The 22,312-nt window shown below is 43.1% G+C and overlaps 1 protein-coding gene and 1 long non-coding RNA gene across 2 annotated transcripts in view; one reads left to right on the forward strand and one right to left on the reverse strand.

Annotated features, from left to right (window-relative positions):
* Nucleotides 1–22,312, forward strand: part of LOC138949207 (FIGNL1-interacting regulator of recombination and mitosis-like) — a 29,624-nt gene that overhangs the window by 1,309 nt on the left and 6,003 nt on the right. Inside the window, exons 2-22 of the mRNA XM_070320983.1 lie at nt 2,951–2,990; nt 3,392–3,480; nt 3,893–3,988; nt 4,619–4,756; nt 5,865–5,951; nt 6,234–6,309; nt 6,629–6,713; nt 7,128–7,266; nt 7,755–7,906; nt 9,009–9,154; nt 9,380–9,454; nt 12,924–13,022; nt 13,275–13,338; nt 14,197–14,278; nt 14,593–14,675; nt 16,847–16,997; nt 17,433–17,615; nt 17,976–18,218; nt 20,424–20,537; nt 20,835–21,026; nt 21,402–21,590. Coding sequence (XP_070177084.1) covers nt 2,951–2,990; nt 3,392–3,480; nt 3,893–3,988; nt 4,619–4,756; nt 5,865–5,951; nt 6,234–6,309; nt 6,629–6,713; nt 7,128–7,266; nt 7,755–7,906; nt 9,009–9,154; nt 9,380–9,454; nt 12,924–13,022; nt 13,275–13,338; nt 14,197–14,278; nt 14,593–14,675; nt 16,847–16,997; nt 17,433–17,615; nt 17,976–18,218; nt 20,424–20,537; nt 20,835–21,026; nt 21,402–21,590 — 2,523 coding nt within the window. The remainder of the gene's footprint in view (nt 1–2,950; nt 2,991–3,391; nt 3,481–3,892; nt 3,989–4,618; nt 4,757–5,864; nt 5,952–6,233; nt 6,310–6,628; nt 6,714–7,127; nt 7,267–7,754; nt 7,907–9,008; nt 9,155–9,379; nt 9,455–12,923; nt 13,023–13,274; nt 13,339–14,196; nt 14,279–14,592; nt 14,676–16,846; nt 16,998–17,432; nt 17,616–17,975; nt 18,219–20,423; nt 20,538–20,834; nt 21,027–21,401; nt 21,591–22,312) is intronic.
* Nucleotides 10,766–22,312, reverse strand: part of LOC138949211 (uncharacterized) — a 152,267-nt gene continuing 140,720 nt past the window's right edge. Inside the window, exon 2 of the long non-coding RNA XR_011450193.1 lies at nt 10,766–11,014. This is a non-coding gene — a long non-coding RNA (uncharacterized lncRNA). The remainder of the gene's footprint in view (nt 11,015–22,312) is intronic.

The following is a 22,312-nucleotide window of genomic DNA, read 5'->3' on the forward strand; positions in this document are numbered from 1 at the left end:
ACATCGCGAAGAACCTGGCCTCAGAGGACCAAGTCGACGCAATCCTGCTCGACTTCAGCAAGGCGTTTGATAAGGTTCCACACCAGCGACTGTTTCACAAGCTCGACCACTACGGAGTGAGGAACAACACACTTAAATGGATATGCTCGTTCCTGACAGGAAGAACGCAACAAGTAGTACTTGAAGGTGTTCATTCATCGGCTGGACCAGTGACGTCAGGGGTGCCCCAAGGTACAGTCCTAGGCCCCCTCCTATTCCTGATCTACATAAACGACATGCCCGAGGCAGTTAAACATTCAAAACTAAAGCTCTTTGCGGACGATAGCCTGCTGTATAAAAAAGTAACAAAGCAGCAAGATCCACTCCTCCTTCAAGAAGATCTGAACGCACTCCAAAATTGGGAACAGAAATGGCAAATGGAGTTTAACCCGAGCAAATGCAACATCATCCGCATACTTCCCAGCAAGAATAAGCCGCCGATATTGTCCACCTACCACCTACATGGACAGACTCTCGAAACTACCAAGGAGAGCAAATACTTAGGAGTCACCATCACCGAAAACCTATCTTGGACCAATCACATCAAGAACGTGACCGCCAAAGGAAACAGAACCGTGGGATTTCTCAGAAGAAACTTCAAAGAATGCACGATGAAGGTGAAGTCAGCTACCTACACAACCATGGTTCGTCCCACGCTCGAATACGCGTCAACAGTGTGGGACCCACATCAGGAAAATGACAAGCAGGCATTAGAAATGGTCCAGAGAAGAGCAGCCAGATACGCCCATAACAACTACTTCGAAAAAACGCCTGGCGTAGTTACCAACATGCTGAACAACCTAGGATGGGAAACTCTGGAAAATAGACGAGAAAACAATCGCCTCATGATGCTGTACAAAATCAAGCACAAGATGGTCGGCATAGATGAAAAGAACTATCTCCATAGCTCCGACGCAAGAACAAGAGGAGATGGGCTGAGGCAGCAACAGGACTTCCATAAAGCCATATGCAACACCTTTTTCCCACGGACTATCTCCAACTGGAACCATCTTCCCACGACGACGACATCAGCCCCAAGCCTTGAGTCGTTCCGCTCACGTCTCCGCGGTAGCAGTCCCCTGCAACCGCCAGTGGGCAACCCCTAATTCCTCAACCCCTGTACATAGTTTTAAACGCCTCCCAACCTATCCAGTTCCTGCCCTTTCTCAGTGCTGGTTTTTTTAAATTGTCATCCCGATTCCAAGAGGCACACACCGCATCCGGAATCGACAAGTGACATCAACGCGGGACCACTTACGTTTATCAAATAAACCCGGTCCCAACGGAGAGAAGAAGAAGATGCATTTAGTTGAGGGCGCGATGCGTTCAAACCTCCTAGGGGGTCCGGGGGCTTGCCCCCCCCCCCCCCCGAAAATGTTGATAAAAACAAGGAAAATTGAGCAATCTGGTGCAATCTGAGCCAAGAAACTTCCCCTAATACACCTTCCAAAAAGTAAATTTAAGAAGTCAAATATGGATCAAAACAAGGACAATTGACCGATCTGGTACAACCTGAGCCAACAAATTACCCAACTACCTTCCAAAGCTGTCATTTAGAAGACAAAGGCCGGCTTGTAAAGGGGTCCGGGGGCATGCCCCCCCGGAAAATTATGATAAAAATCAAGGAAAATAGAGCATCAGGTTTTCTTTATTTTCATTCTTTTTTTCTGTATTTTTTTTTTTCTAGGCTGGGGGGGGGGGGGGTGTCCGAAAACCCCAGGAAACCCCCCCTGGCTCCGCCCCTGCTTTGTTTCAGAGTGGATTTCGGCGATATTAAACAACTCTCTACTGCCGATCGAGTTTGACAGACGAAACAGGCATTGATTACAAGCAAAGAAATGTTTGATGACAAAGTCGTAGAATTTACAATCGTTATAGGAAACATTTTCAGTCATAGTTTACTTCAAAATAATCTAGAGTTAAAATACTCTTTATCATTTCTTAAATGGTGTAATTGATGCGCTAGAACCATCGTATTAAAGAAAGTGTTGTCGTCGAAATGAAACCAGAACACTACTACGGCCGCCATTTTTGTCCCGTCTGCACTACCTCGCAAAGCAGTCCGCGCCGCTGAGCGTTCACGGTAGGCAAAGGGTTTCATAGGCGCGGCGGTAAAACGTTCCAGGACGTTTTATTCTGCGAAACGGCCTGCAGCTGCATATATAAATATATATTATATATGCCACAGGTTTTGAAACTGTATTCTATAAACCCATAAGTCATCACACAGTATTCTATAACCCCATTAGTCACAAGATAATTTATTGTCCATACAATACAATTTATGCATGAAAAAGGTTTGCTTGCATGACTGCCTAAAATATAGAATTTTAGAGTGAGAACGCCGCTGAAAATGCCAAAATAGAATTATGTCAAAAGCGAGAAACAGGAAGAATTACGTCATATATCATATATATGTATTTCCAAAAACAATACTAGACTAAAACATGAAAACTTACAATTCTGACGTACTTCAGACTATCGTGCAGTCACTGAAACAAACACCAACAGATTATACACAGTGACACACTTGCACAACGGTCGATCATTATTGTGAGTTGGAAGAACATCTAAAGTTTGACAACAAAATTTACTGTTGCCAGAAGAGCAGACGACAGAAACCTTGAAGTGTTTGCTTGTTAAACCTCTAATTTTAGTTTTGTGCATGAACTGCCTAGGTGTGTATTAATGATTCAGGTGCAAATCTAATCTCTATCTAATCTGAATTGAAACATGTTGTTGAGTCGAACAGTCAAATGTGTTGTGCAGGAAATTACAGAAAACATCAGCTTTCTTTGGGAATCAATCCTGTTTTTGTTACAATTAATAGTTTCCTAACACTAACTGTTGCTGTTTTTCATTTGTCTTTTCTAGTTCTTACTGTTGTAATGATCTCTTTAACTACAGTAAGACATGTTTGGACAATCATAATTCACACGAGGAAGCCGTAGGTAAGTCATTGACAAAAGTACTGATCCTTTTTCCATTGAAAAAAATGTGAACATGTTATGTACTGATGTATAGTGAATGTAGAGTTCGCAATTCATTACTTACTTTTTGTATTTTGAATTGTATTAAATCCTGCACGAAAAGAGAATGCACCTTCTTTAATCAAAGAATTGCAACTTCAGATGTTCTAATAAAACCTTATGTGTCTACGGTTTGACCATAATCACACACTCTCCCATGACATATATCTCAGCGGTAGAGATAAAAAAAATCTTCCTAATTAATTAATTAATGTGTAACTGTAATTATTTTTGCATGTTTCAAAATGGACATAGAGCAGATGAAAATTGTATGTTTTTGTTATTTTGTTATTATTAATTTTTGTATCCATTCACTGATTCAGGTATTCTTCAAATATTGTGCCAGTCCTTTGTGCCTATGGTTCAACAGGATGAACTGGAGGAGAGAGTGTTCAGCAAAATGTCACATCAGGTAAATCTACAAGTACAAACACGGTCTGTCTCTACTGACATAGGCTGACACTTGATGCAACTACTGTATAGATGTGAACACATCCACTCCAATGGATATTGACACATGAATGTGTATGAACACAGATGTAGGCACACACAGTGACAGGCACACACACGTATGTATTCACAGTGACATGCAGACGCACACACTTACACCGAGGACTGAATGTAGAGCGTTTTTTGTACATTACCTTGTGTCATTGAATTTGAAAATGGACAAATTTGATCCTTATGTCAAATGTTTTTCATTTGGAGTTCATCAACAAAATGGAAATAAATCATTAAATGACAACACATTATTCACTAGTAGGACCAAAACTATTATCAGACTTTGACTAAAAGCGGCGTTCCACTGTATGGTGTGTGCCTAGGTGTGTCAGCTGTTGGATAGCATCATAGAAGACCTGCACCAGGCAGCGACAGAGGACCAGGAGACCGACACTCAACACCTCACACAAATGTTGCAGGTGAGAGCACACACATTGTAGCTTGGCTTTCAACAGCCTTGGGAAAAGACTTCTTCTTACATGCCATGCCGGCATGTTAGGTGTTTTTAGAATCTCGTATTCATTACTGTTAACTGTGGAAAGGAGATGTTCATTCATGGTGCTATGTGTGCTGTGTGGGTTATGTGAAGCGTGTATACCAGACAAAAGTGTTTTTATGACTTCATAATTTGTTTCTGATTCATGATGAGGTATTGGATTTATCAAGAATGGCTTTAGATTTGAATGGCAAACAAATATAAAACTAACAGAAGCGAATGCAAGATTTCAGTTCCAAGTTTTAGTTTCAAGTGATTAGAATTTGTTTTTGACTTTTATTTTCGTACATGATAAAAAAGAGTTTTAGCTTTAAAAAAAAAAAAAAGGATCTGCGCAAAAAGTCTCTCCATATATCGATCACCACTTTTGCTGTGCATTTATGAACATGTACTGTATATTTGTGTGATGTAATTGTTGTTAAGGTCAGCTTGTCTTACATTTGAAAATACGTATTTCTGTTAATTCAGACTTACCAATTGAACATTTTCCTGACATTATTCAATGTTTCATGAGTGAGGGTGGTGGTTAAATGATGGCCTGTTTGTTTTGCAGTGTGTAGTGAGCGTGTTGCGGTGTGTGGAGGAGTGTGTGAAACACATGGCAGGCCTGACGAATGTACACACGTGTCATGTTCGCTCACTGGTGATCTGTACGCTGCATGTTTTGAAAGGATCATACACCCACTGCAGGGTTTGTTATTCCACAGTGTCATTGAACACACACACATGTACATTATGGGCACACACATACGTATATATATATTTAAACTCTGCAAAAACAAATGATTGCACCCATTTTCGTACCCAAGCTAAAACATTCATTCCCGTGTCATTTTATTCAAACTTTCTATTCCATTAAAGGCACTCAACTTGGCTGTCTGACACACTTTTTGGATCAAAGATTTCTTTTACAGAGGTCATGTGACTCCCTTCCAAATAAGGGTACCCCCAAAATCGACCTGACAAAAACTTAAGGTACCAATTAAAAAATAGACAAAAATTCAGAATAGGCATAACTTGGCAACTTTGGCATATAAGCAGAAAATCAAACCAATTGTCTATACAGAACAGGTTGTTTTGTTTCACTATCTTGTGTATTTCCTGTGTTACGTCATGCAGGTGTCGATGCCAAGAGCCAGGGTTCGGTTTACTAGTGCGCCTTGCGTCATTGGCACATCAAATCAGGAATTAGAATTACTGCTGATTGCCTATCAAAAAGCTGATGTCACGCTTGACCGGGCTTCGCTGTAGCACAGCAATCATCCACAAAAGGTCAATCGTTTTTATAGGACTAGTAAATTGACACTATTTGTCACACTTAAATGAAACTTTGGCTGTATTTGTATCAATCATTTTCTGTATGCATGTGAAGTCATGATTTTCCACAAACCTAGGACTAGTTTTAAAACATTTCTGGAATATTGCATAACCTCTCAACAAATATTTATAACGATACAAAACTGGAACCCAAGTAGGCATGCGATCCTGAAAGTTTCAAAACAATCCAGCGGATCATTGCTGATATACAGCGCTTTTTGTCATGATACCTCTTAAAATTGACACAAAAATGTCCTGGTTTTGACCGCATAAGCGGTCTACACCTGCATCTAAAAAGGAGGTACATGCATTTACAGATATTATAAACAGAAAATCTGTGAAAATGGTAGAGAGTCTCTAATTGGGGGACTTTAAACATGGATGGTTCCACTTTACACAACTGACGTGCACTGCGGTAGCGAAAGTTAGTTCTTTACATTGTGTTTGAGGTAAAGCATGGCTTTCTATTCTCTCTCACACAGGAAAGCAGTGACCTGTACACAGACAGCCTCCCACTTCTTTCTGACTCCCTCTCCTGTGTCTTCAGGGCTGCTCACTCACTGCAGATGGTGAGACATGCGTTCGTATATACTACGTCTATGTCACTGACACTCTGCCATCGTGTAGCTGTTTTAATTTTGCAGGACTTCACAAATGCCCTCTGTTGCATACTGACCAATGAATTTAATTTGTAAAGGTTTGCTGTTTCATGCACAGTTGATTTTGCTCTCCTGAGTTTTAAGTTTTGTGAAGGCTGAACATGAATGTGATCTTGAGGCACTGATGGTGTCCTAGTGGCTAAACTGACCTTTCTTCTCTTGTGTTGACCTTTCTTCTCTTGTGTTGACCAGTCACTGCTGAATGTGGTGGAGAAACTGACCACAGCTCCAACAAACAGCAAGCAAGATGTCCATGACATAGCCCAGGGTAAGTGTTTAGCTTCTTTCTCCACATAGTCATCAATAAAACGAAACACAACTCCATTTTTTAGACAAGGACTTTCCTCACATGGTTTAACATAACATTGCCTTTGCTCGCAGACAGAAAATGCCCTCGATAAAGTAACATTTTTATCAACATGGCTATTCAGTATTTTTTGCGTGTCTAGGCAGTAAAAAAGAGTAAACTGAAGGAAAGGAATCAATTGTACAGCCCAATAAACACGACTTAGAGAACAAAAACAAACAAAAAATATGAGTATGAACAGTGTTGTAAGAGTTAATTGAAAGTAATGGGTGATGTGCAGTGTGTGAGGGACTGTTCACGCTGTGTCGTCTGGTTGCTTGCCTGGACCTCAAGCTGACCATCAGCCTGTGGAAAGCCTTGTCCAAGTGAGTACAGACCACAGACGCTTCCACTTAGCACGGTTTTAGGTTTTTTGCCTTTCAATTGTTTTATTCATAACATAAGGTGAGTGATTAGCTGCAGCTAGCATGTATGCCCTTTTGCTGACTGACATTAACATATGGCACACAATGTGAGTCTATTATGGTAGAAACGGGGGAAAAACAGGTGCCTTTTGAGCTAGTTTAGTGTGTTGTGTGTGCATGTCAGGTTCAGTCTGTCACACTGTATTTAGTCATAGTTTCTTTTGCTATTTGTGATGTTTTACCCACACAATGAATGTCATTTCGGGTCGGCAGGGACCCAGCCAGGTGTGTATCATTCACACATTTGATCTGTCTGGTAGGACACATTGACTGATTCATGGTGTCTTTTTACCTGCTCAATGTGTGTGATTTCAGGTTGGCAGGCACTCAAGCAGGTGTGTATCATCAACAAATTGACCTGTCTGGCATGATGTGTTACCTGTGTGAAGAGATTGACACTGGTGTCACACAGCTCCTGCAGTCAGCGCCACCTGCTAATGACCAAGATGAAATGGTGAGTTATTCTGATGGGAGGCAGGGAGAGGGTGGAAAGCAGAGGGGGTTGTAGGATGAAGATTTGAATTAGTTGACGTGCTTAAAGTTATGTTGATTTTTAATTCAGAGACAATGTGAAGATTAGTACTGTGTAATGAATATTGGTCACAGAATGAACTTTTTGCTTGGGGATTTTCAGAATTCCACTAGCTGATCACTTTAGCCATGTCTCTCTACAGTGGTACATGCAGTAAAAAGACATCCTTGGGATCAGCCCATAGTGTCCCCGTACTGCAGGTGGCCTCTCATTACAGGTATATTTTCATCAAAATGATAGCAAACAGGACTTCAGATGTCCTTGATTGAGAGGTGTCCTCTCATCAGAGGGGCCTCGCATCACAGGTACCTTTGTAGTAATTGACAAGAAGTGAAAGAACCTATTTTTCCTTTTCTGTCATATTCTGTTGTATGTTTACTCCTTGCCGTTTTCTACTCCTTTTGTGGCAGACTCTTTCACAGGGAGACGAGAGAGTGTTCTTGAAATCTCTCAGGATTCTCAACTTTCAGATGAAAGTCTTAGTTGCCTTGGTGAGGGATTTCCATGAATATTTCAATGACTGTGTTTCCAACATCCACAAGTTGTTGCTTCGTTTAAATGGGTAAGCTTTTTTATGTGTGGTACAGTGTACAATGACCCCCCCCCCCCTTATAAGACTGCTAAATATTAGAAAATCACATCTTAAAAGGGAGAGGGTCTTAAAATCTAAGCAAATTTACAGATGTTTGGAACAGAAAGTCTGAAAGAGAAAGGGGGAGTCTCAAATCGGGGGTCTAATAAAGCAGGTTCCGCTGCAGTTTATGGCCACTTCTCTTAGTAGCCACTCTCAGAGTGCGGTCATGCGGTACCATTTTCCTAAAAATGTGTTCCGTCACACGCTGGAATTTTTGCATACGATTGATCTGTGATTCACTCGCAAGCGATGCAGTCATAGCTTCAGACAATAGAACTGGCTCTATTCTCTGCAATTCAATGGCAGGTCAGAGCCAATCAGAATGTGCCCTTGTGGTGTGAAAAAAGGCGAACAGCATCTTTTTGTCGATTCAAAAGTGTTGGGAACAACAGCAGAGAACCATCATTGGAACTGCCTGCCTATAACTTTCATGTGAAGGCCTAATGCTGAAATGTATTTTTGGAAACAGTGAGAGTGATGTTCAGTGAACATTGTCAGTCCTGCTGCGTGCGACAATTAAATTATATGGAACAAATGGTATGATTGAAATGCAGTAATGCCAGAAGGCTTTTGACAACTTGCATCACTTTGCAAGAAGATGGAGACAAACACGATAAGAATAAGATAGCTGGCACATTTCTAACTACACTTGGAAGATATTGTTCTACAGGTCCAATGTGAGTTGTACACTTTGATGGGCTTTGTTTTGTTCAGTGTGAGTAAAGAGATGATGTTCAGTAATAACTCTGTCAGCATTTTTATAGGCCGTGGAAGAGATGATCTGCTTGAATGCAAAGCAAGCACTGATCAGTGAAGGTAAGCGACTATGACGTCACAGCGTGTGATGAGCTCTTATGCGCTTGTTTTCTGTAAACGGCCGTGTCTGCTTGATATGATGCCTTTTTCTTTCGAAAACATGCACATCAGGTGATTCAATGGTTGTTTAATCAGCGCTTACCTTGCATTGAAGTGAGAAAGTCTTCCACAGCTCATAAAAATACATGGTGTAGTGAGTCTTGTTGCATTGCAGCGTGCTGCCACCAAACTTGTCAGCCCCCAGACTGCAAGGCAAGCATGAGCAGGAGCTACGTCAACAGTTGTGTCATGCTACACAGCCTGTGCTCTCACACCTCGTGAACAACGCTTCCTTTTCTCACTCTATGCTGGATAAACTAGGTACGTGATGCAAAGCGGGGGAGAAAATGCCTGAGTTTTTTTCTTCCTTCTATGTACATTTTCAAAAAGTTATAGGCGAAGTTATTATCAATAGCAGCAGTGAAAAATCCAAAATGAGTGCTAAAGGAGTTTGACTTGTGTTTTCTTGAGTTATGTTGTGTGATGAAGTATATTGCGGATTGTAATTGTGGTGGCTCTAAATGTTTGTTCTTGGGCATTTTGCAGGCGGGGAAGACCAAGAAACATTTGCACACTTGTTGCTACAGGTGATGGTCTTAGATGAGGTTTCACAAGCTTCAGGTAAGCCAACAACTCAATTAAGTAGAAGTGCAATGCCAAGGCACTGCATACCCCCAGCGAAGGACAAATCCGCTCTCTCTCTCTCTCTCTCTCTCTCTCTCTCTCTCTCTCTCTCTCTCTCTCTCTCTCTCTCTCTCTCTCTCTCTCTCTCTCTCTCTCTCTCTCTCTCTCTCTCTCTCGCTTTCTCACACACACATTCACACACATACACACACCCCAAGTCACACACACACACACACACACACACACTCATTCACACACAAACATATGCCCTTCACACAAACTCACGCACATACACATTCTCTCTCTCTCTCTCTCTCTCTCTCTCTCTCTCTCTCTCTCTCTCTCTCTCTTAAACAGAAACACAAACACACATACGCACGAATGCATGCACGCACACACACATAAATAACCACATTCTCTCTCTCTCTCTCTCTCTCTCTCTCTCTCTCTCTCTCTCTCTCTCTCAAACACACACACACAAACACACACACACCCCAAGTCGTACACGCACACACACACACACTCACACGCACTAACTCACTCTCTCACCCAAACTTCATACACACAAAACACACACCCATACGCACATATAGACAGACGGACATACACACATACACACCTTTACAAACATACATACACTTACGCACACGCACATTCACACACCCACTCTCTCTCTCTCTCTCTCTCTCTCTCTCTCTCTCTCTCTCTCTCTCTCTCTCTCAAACAGACACGCACACACACACTCTCACACACACACACACGAGTACAGACTCATGCGCGCGCACACACACACATATATACACACACACACACACACACAAACAGTAACACTTAACACATGTGCACAAAATGAACACACACACACACCGCACGAGAGAGAAAGACTACAGGGAGGCATGACGTCATGATGCATTAATTGATGTCAAAGACTTTCGACCGTGATGTAATCTTCTTACGCGAGCTTTATCCATAGACTTGGAAACTACGGAATTTCTACCCGTCCAAAGCGGCCTTGGGTGGCGTTTACTCAAAAAATGGGGGCGGCTATTGCACCCACCGTATTTTAGTTAGTATGTTCCTAATTTTTGGTGAACTTCCATCTCCAACTGTAGCCCCTGATCGGGCACAACGAATCCTTCTTTATCATGTATTATCGGTATGAAAATTTCTCAAGTCGATTACAGAATAGTGTTCGTGGGATACCTCCAGTTTCGCTGGGATAATACATCACTCACCCCCCGCGGGTTAGGGGGAAGAATTTACCCGATGCTCCCCAGCATGTCGTTAGAGGCGACTAACGGATTCTGTTTCTTTTTTTTTACCCTTGTTAAGTGTTTCTTGTATAGAATATAGTCAATTTTTGTAAAGATTTTAGTCAAGCAGTATGTAAGAAATGTTAAGTCCTTTGTACTGGAAACTTGCATTCTCCCGGTAAGGTAATATATTGTACTACGTTGCAAGCCCCTGGAGCAAATGTTTGATTAGTGCTTTTGTGAACAAGAAACAATTGACAAGTGGCTCTATCCCATCTTCCCCCTTTCCCCGTCGCGATATAACCTTCGTGGTTGAAAACGACGTTAAACACCAAATAAATAAAGAAAGAAAGAATACATCACTCCAACCACCCCCTACCCCATCATATGCCACAAGTCTAAACCTGTGATGAAGAGTTTTCAAAAAGTTGCACTGTCTTCATTTCTTTTCAAATTATTGAAACACAGATATACAGCAGTTTACCAAAGATGTGAATACAAAAGTAGTCAGGTCATTTCTTTTTTTAGGGATAGCACAATACTATCTGCAGCTGACATTTATTAATTACCTATTCAGTCAGTGAGTGTTGTGGCCGTTTTTAAAATGATATTTGTGAGAGCTTTCCTGGTTATTTGCTCACCCACAGCCAGTTACATGATAAAGATATCTTGGTTTCACAACCTGTGTAGTATGGGACCTGCAATGAAACCTTGGGGACCATGTAGCCAAAAGTGTCCCTACACATGGCCTTTCACGTGAGGGATTTTGGGGAAGGAAGTATCTTTTCTTGAGAGGTGTCCTCTTATCGGAGGGGCCTGTCATTACTGCTTCTGTAATACAAAGAAGGAAAGGTTACAAGAAGGTGGTTTGTCACTTTGAGAGTTTGTGCATTTAAAAAAAAAAGAATATTATGTAACTGGTTGTGTGCTGTTTGAAGATCATCCATAGCACAGCTCTTTCTTGGTTCTCTTCTTATCTCACCGACCGCTACCAGACTGTTTCGATTGACAAACTGAACTCTGACCCCATCAGGCTTGAGTGCGGAGTCCCTCAGGGCTCAGTCCTTGGGCCTGTACTATTTACTCTCTACACCCAACCTCTTGACCACATCCTTGACCGACACAACGTTCTCCACCACTCTTTTGCCGACGACTCTCAACTTCACAACAGCTCTTCCCCTGACCAGTCTGAATCTCTTCTTTCCTCTATCTCTGACACTATCACTGACGTGCAGAATTGGATGACAGAAAACAAACTTCAGCTCAATAGCAACAAAACTGAAGCTATCCTAATAGGCACTACATCCAAACTCTCCAAAGCCACCTCCGACTCTCTTCAACTCTCTGACTCTTCTGTCCCTCTGTCTTCTGCTGTCAAAAACCTCGGAGTCACTCTAGACAACACCCTTTCCATGAAACAACACATCTCTTCTGTCTCTCGCACCTGCTACTTCCAACTCCGCCGCATCGCCACTATCCGCAAGTACCTCACCACAGATGCTACCGCCAAACTGGTCACTTCCACCATTCTCTCACCTCTTGACTATTGTAACTCTCTCTTGGCGGGTCTTCCCTCTTCTTCTATCTCTCGTCTCCAACGCATTCAAAATAGCTCTGCCCGTCTTGTCCTACGAAAGAAAAAGAGAGATCATATCACCCCCCTCCTAAATCAGCTCCACTGGTTGCCCGTTCCTGCCCGTATCACATACAAAATCAACACTCTCACCTACAAATGCTTCCATGGTCTCGCCCCTGCCTATCTCTCCGACTCTCTCTCTCTCTCTCTCTCTCTATGTCCCTTCACGAGCACTCACACCAAACTCAAAACAGCAGGTCAACGCTCATTTTCTTTCCAAGCACCTAGCCAATGGAACACACTACCTCTCCCCCTCCGTCAACAACAGTCCCTCGAATCATTCAAATCTGCACTCAAGACATTCCTTTTTTCCAAATAATCCATGCATTCTACACTGCCCACCCCATCCCACCCTGAATAACTGTACATATTTTAATGGTTGATGGTGTGTGTGTGTTAGTGACTTTAAGTCTCCGTGTGTGTGAATGAGTGTATGTGCGCCTTGAGTCGCCTGTTCGTGAGATATGTGCGCGTTATAAATATTCGTATTATTATTATTATTATTATTATTTACTGAAGAAAGTGAAAAATGGCAGTCTGTAGGACACTGTGATATTGTAGCTTGATTTCCTTACAGTTGATGTTGTGGCTCACTGGCTCGGCAAGTCCTCATGTTCTCCTGGCTCTGAACCTGGCTCCAACCTGCTGTCAGCCATATTTTCTTCTCTCAACAGTTGTAAGTCATTTCTCATTGCCGACATCTGTGCGTGTGCAAATATTTGATAACTCACATCTGTATCTAAGTCAATTCAGTATTAGTGTGCAAGGTCACATTTCAGTTTTTAGTTTTCTTGTTGATAAAACAAGCTTTGTAGCCTTTGTGCACACATTCTGTATTTCAATACAATCCAAGGATGCTGTGTAATGTCTCCCCAAAATGTAATACCTGAAGCTGAACTAAGAGCATATCTCTTGTGTCAACTGTCAGGTCATGTTGAGCTGTGCCTACCTGTGTTCCTGCCAGGCCCACCTTGTGAGGGAAAACCTCAAAGGTAGGTGTCTTTTTCTACAGCGAGAAGATTCTTCCTTTCCTTTTGAAGAATTCTTCCTTTTGAACTTTTGGACAAAAAATTGTCATGTTTTATTCATTGTGAAGCCGTTACCAGCACCATGGTCCTGTGTGAATCATGGTCTATGAAAATCTATGCAAATCTTATTTTTTCCAACTTGGAAAGTTGTAAACCTTTTTCTTTCCTTTTTGGCAATTTTAGATCTCTATCCTGTTCTTAACAGTACTTGTTTTGTGTTTGATGGCTGCAACTCCCATGTACACTCCTGTTTTGCACTTCACTCGTATGCCCGTTTTCTCCTGCCAGCAGTCCTGATCCATTTTAGAGGGGTGCGTGCTGGATATTTTCATGTTTCTGAAACCTTATAAACTTTGAGATGGATGACACGATCTTTTTCAAGTATACAACTATAACAATAACAACACTTTATTGTCCATTAAAATGAATACATTAAAATGGAAAACTTTCTTCGAAACGTCTAACCTGCCTTTAACTTGCTCTTTTGTTTGCGTGTACACACACGCAGAGGGATAAGGCACTAGCAGGTCTGCATATAAGTTGACCTGGTAGATAGCAAAAATCTCCACCCTTATCCCACCAGGGCAGGCCTACGTCTTAACCACTAGGCTATTGCGCTGTCTCTCAACACTACTAAAGCTAGACCTTTGCATTCGCTGTATCACTGGTACTTGTTCAATATCTTCTCTGTCTTTGTGCTCTGTCTCTGTCTCCCCCCACCAACAGACTCGCACACACACACTTTAGTGTGGAGATCTTTCTCTTCCACTGCCATGCAGCCCCTTTCCGTGAGGTGATGACTACCTGTATTTTGTGTTGCAGAACGGTCAGCCTGTACCAGTATGTAGTGGAACATGTCTGTGGCTTCATTGCCAGCTGCCCCGCTAAACTCTTTCATATTATTGTGAGTATGCTTACCGCACACTACTTGTGGTCAGGGCCTTGCAGATAGACTACAAGGTGCCTAAGACAAGACATTTGAGGGTTCTGACATGTTGATCAAATTTTATCCATGCAAGTTTTGTAAGAAATGATATATCATGTGTTTTACTTGATCTGTTTATTTGTAGTTTTTTTCCTGGTTATGATGTCGTAAGGAGCTCAGGGTTTGGTGAGTTTTTAAAAATCTTAGCTGTTTCATGTTAAATATAAAGATTATTGTGTCAAAAAATAAGCATCAAGGTTTGTTCATGACAACATTTCTTCCTTCTGATCTAGGAAGAGGGGCTGCTGGATGCCCTGTTAGGTCCCAACCCCATTTCGTCACAAGCGGCAGCAGACTGCTGGTGTTTCTTGGCAAGGTGAGTGAATGGATGGTTAAATATCATGCTTGCTGTACTGTGCTCCCTTTTAGAGCCACTAAAAATTTGAGATATTTTAGTCTTAAAAGGGAAGTAAATTTACAGACGTTGTGAACGAAAATCTTGAGATAACAAAACAAGGGTCTTGAAATTAAAAAGTGAGGTTTTAAAATGGGGGTTCCACTGTATTTGATTTAAATAGGTTGGACCAAATATGTGCACGGTGAAGAGAAGGGGCAAGTTGGTTGGACCAAATATGTGCACGGTGAAGAGAAGGGGCAAGTTGGTTGGACCAAATATGTGCACGGTGAAGAGAAGGGGCAAGTTGGTTGGACCAAATATGTGCACGGTGAAGAGAAGGGGCAAGTTGGTTGGACCAAATATGTGCACGGTGAAGAGAAGGGGCAAGTTGGTTGGACCAAATATGTGCACGGTGAAGAGAAGGGGCAAGTTGGTTGGACCAAATATGTGCACGGTGAAGAGAAGGGGCAAGTTGGTTGGACCAAATATGTGCACGGTGAAGAGAAGGGGCAAGTTGGTTGGACCAAATATGTGCACGGTGAAGAGAAGGGGCAAGTTGGTTGGACCAAATATGTGCACGGTGAAGAGAAGGGGCAAGTTGGTTGGACCAAATATGTGCACGGTGAAGAGAAGGGGCAAGTTGGTTGGACCAAATATGTGCACGGTGAAGAGAAGGGGCAAGTTGGTTGGACCAAATATGTGCACGGTGAAGAGAAGGGGCAAGTTGGTTGGACCAAATATGTGCACGGTGAAGAGAAGGGGCAAGTTGGTTGGACCAAATATGTGCACGGTGAAGAGAAGGGGCAAGTTGGTTGGACCAAATATGTGCACGGTGAAGAGAAGGGGCAAGTTGGTTGGACCAAATATGTGCACGGTGAAGAGAAGGGGCAAGTTGGTTGGACCAAATATGTGCACGGTGAAGAGAAGGGGCAAGTTGGTTGGACCAAATATGTGCACGGTGAAGAGAAGGGGCAAGTTGGTTGGACCAAATATGTGCACGGTGAAGAGAAGGGGCAAGTTGGTTGGACCAAATATGTGCACGGTGAAGAGAAGGGGCAAGTTGGTTGGACCAAATATGTGCACGGTGAAGAGAAGGGGCAAGTTGGTTGGTTGTTTCTTTACGTCCCTTCAACTGATGCTGGACCCATGCAAGGTTGTTTCCTTTGTGGCAGATTTGATTAAGACCGGGGGCTGCCCGGGGAGACTGTGCAGAATGTTTCTCTGTCTCTTTGATGTTATTAGTGGCCTCGCGTTGTGTTTTGTATGTATGTGAGAATATTTTCTGTTTCCCCCTCTTTTCCCCGATGCAATCAGCGTCTTCCTTTCAAATAATGTGGCCCACACCGTGGTTGAACATTTCACAGAATCTTTATTTCATTTCAAGCGCTCCGGTTATTCTCACGCAATTATCACGCCCCTTCTGGTTACTGTCTCTCTTCCTTTCTCTCGTTCACTTTCATCGTACGTCTTCGTCAGTCATAGTCATCACTGTCCACTACTTATCATCTCCCCTGATTACTCCTGGACACCGTTAAACAGGTTGCCCGAATCCTCACTAATGAACGAAAAGAAAAGTAGCTTACTCTGAGAAAATTCAGGGCTAGCTAAACTCCCGGTTGACAAGGAGTGATTTAAAGTAAGATTCCCGATTAACAAGGAATCCCCGAGCGCGCGAATTTCGAAACATTATATAGACCCCAAAATCTTCGGACTATTTCGCATACTCATGCGCTACAGTGAACTCTGACCCTGGATCACTACCTTCCGGCAAATAATCCGATTTTTTCTTGAATTACATAACCCTATTTTCCGCTACCCGTCGTTAAACAACCAAGTCCGTAAGTGACTATTAACATAAAGAAACTTGTCATTTTATCAAACAACTCCCGCACATCGATATTAACAAATTAGCGACTGGTCGTCTGCAGTCAAGTCACGTCTGCTCGAAGTGTCGGTTCTACGCCGTCATACTGACTAGTATCGTGCTTCGTAAATTACGTCACATCAAAATCGTGTCAAGCTACGAAAGTGCACGCGTACCAATGATCGGTAGCGAAGTCACTCCAGCACACGCATGCATTCAAAACATTGTTACGTGGTCTGTAAGGCTATTCCCTCACACCTTTCTGAGTTGACTCCCCTCCCTGCAGGTACGGCACGGCAGCCCTGTGCTGGCAGCACGCCCAATACTTACTATCCTTGGTCCTGCAAGTCCACCGCTCAGCGCCACATTCTTCTTCCAACAGTGCTCTCACCTCACTACTTTGTCGTCTGGTCAAATTCCTCACACCTCAGCATCAGGTAACTTGTGTGTGTGTCTGCGTGTGTAAGCCAGTCTGTGTTAGTGTGCTTGTGTGTTCATTGCAACAACCTGTGCCAGCAATAGCAGGTAAGAGTATTGTCGTGTTTTATGAAATAAGACTCATAGTCCCATATCCAGTGCTCGTTGTTGTTAGGTATAATACTCAAGTAGAAATCACACTCACACATCCAGTGTGAACGTTCACCTTCAAATATGTTTCCACCTGGTATCAGTTGAAGCAGGTGATGTATGTATCCTGCACAACATTCATACTATTAACATGTGTGGTGCATGATTCTTGATATGTAAAGTGAAATATTTCAATTGTGTGTTAAAAAGTTAAATTAAGAAAGAAGTTTACAAGGCGATGACATGAAGAGTTTTAACTGTAGACTTTCCTTCAGAAATAAAGTGTTTTGCTTGCATGTGGACAGAGAGAATTGTTATCCCTGGTGCCCCCGAGGAGCAACGTGAGGGTGTGGTCAGTGGTGGGTGTGAGTGCAGTGAGCGGTGCGGTGAGCGGGGACCTGTCACACGGCCTGCTGTCGGCCTGCCTCCAGTCTCTACACACCTTCTCCCAGTCCTCTCACCCTAGTCTGATGGATGCTGCTGCTGTGGTAATGCTGCTTCTAAAATGCTTCCTGTGTCTTTTCTGCTGCAACGCTAAAATGGTGTTTAGTCTAATTGATTTACTGTGTTTTGGCTGCCTTTCAGTTCTCTGTGAGGGGGAATATTTCTGCCCAAAGTCAGTGCCTTAAAGTTAAAGTATGTTAATGTTTTAAAGGTCTTATGTTATTGAAGCATCTTTAAAACTGATGTGAAAGATGGACAGAAACAATAATAGTGGTCAGTATGATGCAATCACTGGCACTTCCACTGGTTCAAGTACATGTACAATGTTTGTTTCAGTTTGACAATGACATGAGAAAAAATAGAGAGTGGAAGAAGCAAACAATGTGTGTACTATTTTGTTACAGATTCCTCCATTGCAATGCATCCACAGCATAGTGTCCAACACCACCACTGCTGGTCAAGTCAGCCCACAAGAAGGGGCTCAAGTGCTGGACGTGGTGTCAGCTTTGTGGAGAGTGATTCCACTGGAACATCCCTTCACTGCGTCTTCAGGGGGAGACGCAGATGTCAGAGATTGTTACCTGGCCGCCTTGCTGAGTCTCACTTCAGATGTGATGGATCAACTGGACACCAAACTCTTGCTGCAGGTACTAGAAGCAGACACTATTTTTCTGTTATTTGTGCATGAATGATGGTCTCACTATTCCCAAAATGCTAGTGTTGGGGCATTCAAGTGAATATCAGCATATCTGTGTTAAAACTGAAAGTCATCTGCTCTTGAAATGACTCGGCAGAAACAGTGAAAGGATTTTTACATGTTGGTCCTTGAAATGGTGCTTTTCTTTATTATTATTATTCTTCTTCGTTCATGGGCTGAAACTCCCACGTTCACTCATGTATTTGCATGAGTGGGTTTTTACGTGTATGACCGTTTTAACCCCGACATTCAGGCAGCATACGCCGATTTCGGAGGAAGCATGCTGGGTATTTTCGTGTTTCTATAACCCACTGAACTTCTTCCCCCAAAAGCGGCTTATGGCTGCCTAAATGGCAGGGGGGTATACAGTCATACATGTAAAACTCCACTCGTGCAAAAACATTGGTGTGAGTGGGAGTTTCAGCCCATGAATGGTAGGAGAAGAAGAAGAATAGGAAGAAAGTAGCTCATAGGTTAACTGGTATACCTGGATTTGGAAAAAGCACTTTGAAATTAAAAAAAAAGATGGTTAGCATCCTCTCAGACTGTTGAGTCCTGTTGAAATACCATAAACTTTTAATTTGTTCAACACTTCAGCATCAACATTTCATTATGATGTACCTAGCAAGATCATAGAAGTGCTGTGGATATAAATTGTGAGCACTACCATCAATGACACTGTTGACCATGTGCAGGTGTTGGTGATGGCTCACAGGTTGCTGACCACCACTTCCTCACACCATCAATGACACTGTTGACCATGTGCAGGTGTTGGTGATGGCTCACAGGTTGCTGACCACCACTTCCTCACACCATCAATGACACTGTTGACCATGTGCAGGTGTTGGTGATGGCTCACAGGTTGCTGACCACCACTTCCTCACACCATCAATGACACTGTTGACCATGTGCAGGTGTTGGTGATGGCTCACAGGTTGCTGACCACCCCTTCCTCACACCATCAATGACACTGTTGACCATGTGCAGGTGTTGGTGATGGCTCACAGGTTGCTGACCACCACTTCCTCACACCATCAATGACACTGTTGACCATGTGCAGGTGTTGGTGATGGCTCACAGGTTGCTGACCACCACTTCCTCACACCATCAATGACACTGTTGACCATGTGCGGGTGTTGGTGATGGCTCACAGGTTGCTGACCACCACTTCCTCACACCATCAATGACACTGTTGACCATGTGCAGGTGTTGGTGGTGGCTCACAGGTTGCTGACCACCACTTCCTCACACCATCAATGACACTGTTGACCATGTGCGGGTGTTGGTGATGGCTCACAGGTTGCTGACCACCACTTCCTCACACCATCAATGACACTGTTGACCATGTGCGGGTGTTGGTGATGGCTCACAGGTTGCTGACCACCACTTTCTCACACCATCAATGACACTGTTGACCATGTGCGGGTGTTGGTGATGGCTCACAGGTTGCTGACCACCACTTCCTCACACCATCAATGACACTGTTGACCATGTGCGGGTGTTGGTGATGGCTCACAGGTTGCTGACCACCACTTCCTCACACCATCAATGACACTGTTGACCATATGCAGGTGTTGGTGGTGGCTCACAGGTTGCTGACCACCACTTCCTCACACCATCAATGACACTGTTGACCATGTGCAGGTGTTGGTGATGGCTCACAGGTTGCTGACCACCACTTCCTCACACCATCAATGACACTGTTGACCATGTGCAGGTGTTGGTGATGGCTCACAGGTTGCTGACCACCACTTCCTCACACCATCAATGACACTGTTGACCATGTGCAGGTGTTGGTGATGGCTCACAGGTTGCTGACCACCACTTCCTCACACCATCAATGACACTGTTGACCATGTGCAGGTGTTGGTGATGGCTCACAGGTTGCTGACCACCACTTCCTCACACCATCAATGACACTGTTGACCATGTGCAGGTGTTGGTGATGGCTCACAGGTTGCTGACCACCACTTCCTCACACCATCAATGACACTGTTGACCATGTGCAGGTGTTGGTGGTGGCTCACAGGTTGCTGACCACCACTTCCTCACACCATCAATGACACTGTTGACCATGTGCAGGTGTTGGTGATGGCTCACAGGTTGCTGACCACCACTTCCTCACACCATCAATGACACTGTTGACCATGTGCAGGTGTTGGTGATGGCTCACAGGTTGCTGACCACCACTTCCTCACACCATCTTTGTGCTGCTGTCCTGCACCTCATGCAAGCCCTCGGACCACTCAAATTCCCTCCTTCCTTCGAGGTATGCACCAATTGTTTTGTGATTGTTGGATCCTTTATCTGCATTTAGTGCGCTTGTAAATGTCATCAAGTATGCAAAGTTTTCTGAATGTAAGCTTTCACCTGTTCTCCCTACATTCCTCAAATTGAAGTGTATGGGCTCCAGTAAATGTCTGAAGTAAAAGTCACTTACACATACCTTGGAGAGAAATTAAGCTTATATTGTTTTTTGTTTTGGTTCATAACTCTTGTGGTCAAAACTGTTATAACATTAAATTACTCAGTCAAACTCCTGAGAGCAAAACATTGTGTTTTTCAGCAAGGTCAGATCCTGCGTAAGATCAGCGAGCTGTTTTCAGCGGGTCTGGCACACAAGTCAGCGTCAGTGCAGTACGCAGCTCTGGAGGCTTTCACACGCTTTGCAGAGCACACAGTCTATGAGGACGTGGTTCCTGAGTGTCTGGCACAGCATGAGGCTCTGCAGGATAAAGTGGCCGCCTTCTTGCAGAAGGTATAGCGCTTTCTTCATCTTCTGTTTCTTCTCACCTTTCTTCATCTTCAGTCTCAACTTTCATTAATTTGACCTTGTGTTGTGACACTTTGAATCCAGTGTTATGCTTTACTTGTAGACTTGGTTGTTGCTGAAACAGAAGATGGTTGTTTGCTGGATAACATTTTCATTTGCAAGATTGTGGTCTAATGTATTCACTCTAATCACAAATACCTTTAAATTGACTAATCTTACTCTCTAAGGAAAAGAAGGGATCTGTATGGGTGGGTGTCTAAGTGTATTGTATGAGAAATTTCATTATGTATTCTTTGATACACATACATTAAAGTTTGTGTAAGCAGTTTATAAAAACAAGTTTCTTTATGGCTGTTAAAGGTTCCGTATCCAGTAGGTGATGGGTTTGACACAGTGCAGTACCTGAGGGAACAGCAGCGAGGCTTTTTCAATCGCACAGTGATTTCACCTGGACGAGCCACGGTGCCAGAGAACCAGCCGGACAACACATCACAACCACAGTGCAAACGACAAAGACTGGATCACTCCACCAGCCTTGGACAGCCTCAGGTAACTATGCATGGAAGTGTGCATTTTGTTTTATATCAGCTCTAGAGGTCCAGATTTAAACCAACATTTAACAGACAACTGTACAGGAAAATCTCCTATTCAGATTTGTTTGGAGTTAGCATGGCAGTTGTTAGAGGGTAATGACTGGGCCAGCTCTGTGGTGTGTGTGTAGGCATGTCACATTGTGCAGAAATAGGTCAAGCAACTGTTGCTCACATGTCATAAGTGTCTACAGATTTTGGCATCAAAGTGAATTTCACTGACAGTGACACGACCCTGAAAAGTTGCTTATATTACACAGCTCAACTCTAAACAGTGACAACTAGGTCATAGAAGCCTTGTTTTCTTTCATACATGTGATTGTGTCCCTTCATGGGCAGGTCAGAACATGCTATGAATAGGAAAGCTGTAATTAAATAAGCAGGTGATTCAATGGTATATGAGTACCCTTGCTTTTGCTCAGACAAATATTGACATGTGCTTCCTGTACATGTGTTTGAGACACACACCCTCGCTAATGACTGGCCTATAATGTCACGTGGGAAATAATGAAATTACAGGCCAGTCACTAGTGAGAGGGTGTGTCTCAAAGCACATGTCAATATTTGTCCCAGCAAAAGCACTCTTTCACAACCTGTACAAACCCGACAGAGTTATTTCTGGAATTCGTCTATTAAGATAAGTGAAAAGGGCATACATACACACATGTATAATTCCTTGAG

The sequence above is a fragment of the Littorina saxatilis genome, linkage group LG15 (assembly GCF_037325665.1).
Source record: "Littorina saxatilis isolate snail1 linkage group LG15, US_GU_Lsax_2.0, whole genome shotgun sequence".
Taxonomy (NCBI): Eukaryota; Metazoa; Mollusca; class Gastropoda; order Littorinimorpha; family Littorinidae; genus Littorina; species Littorina saxatilis.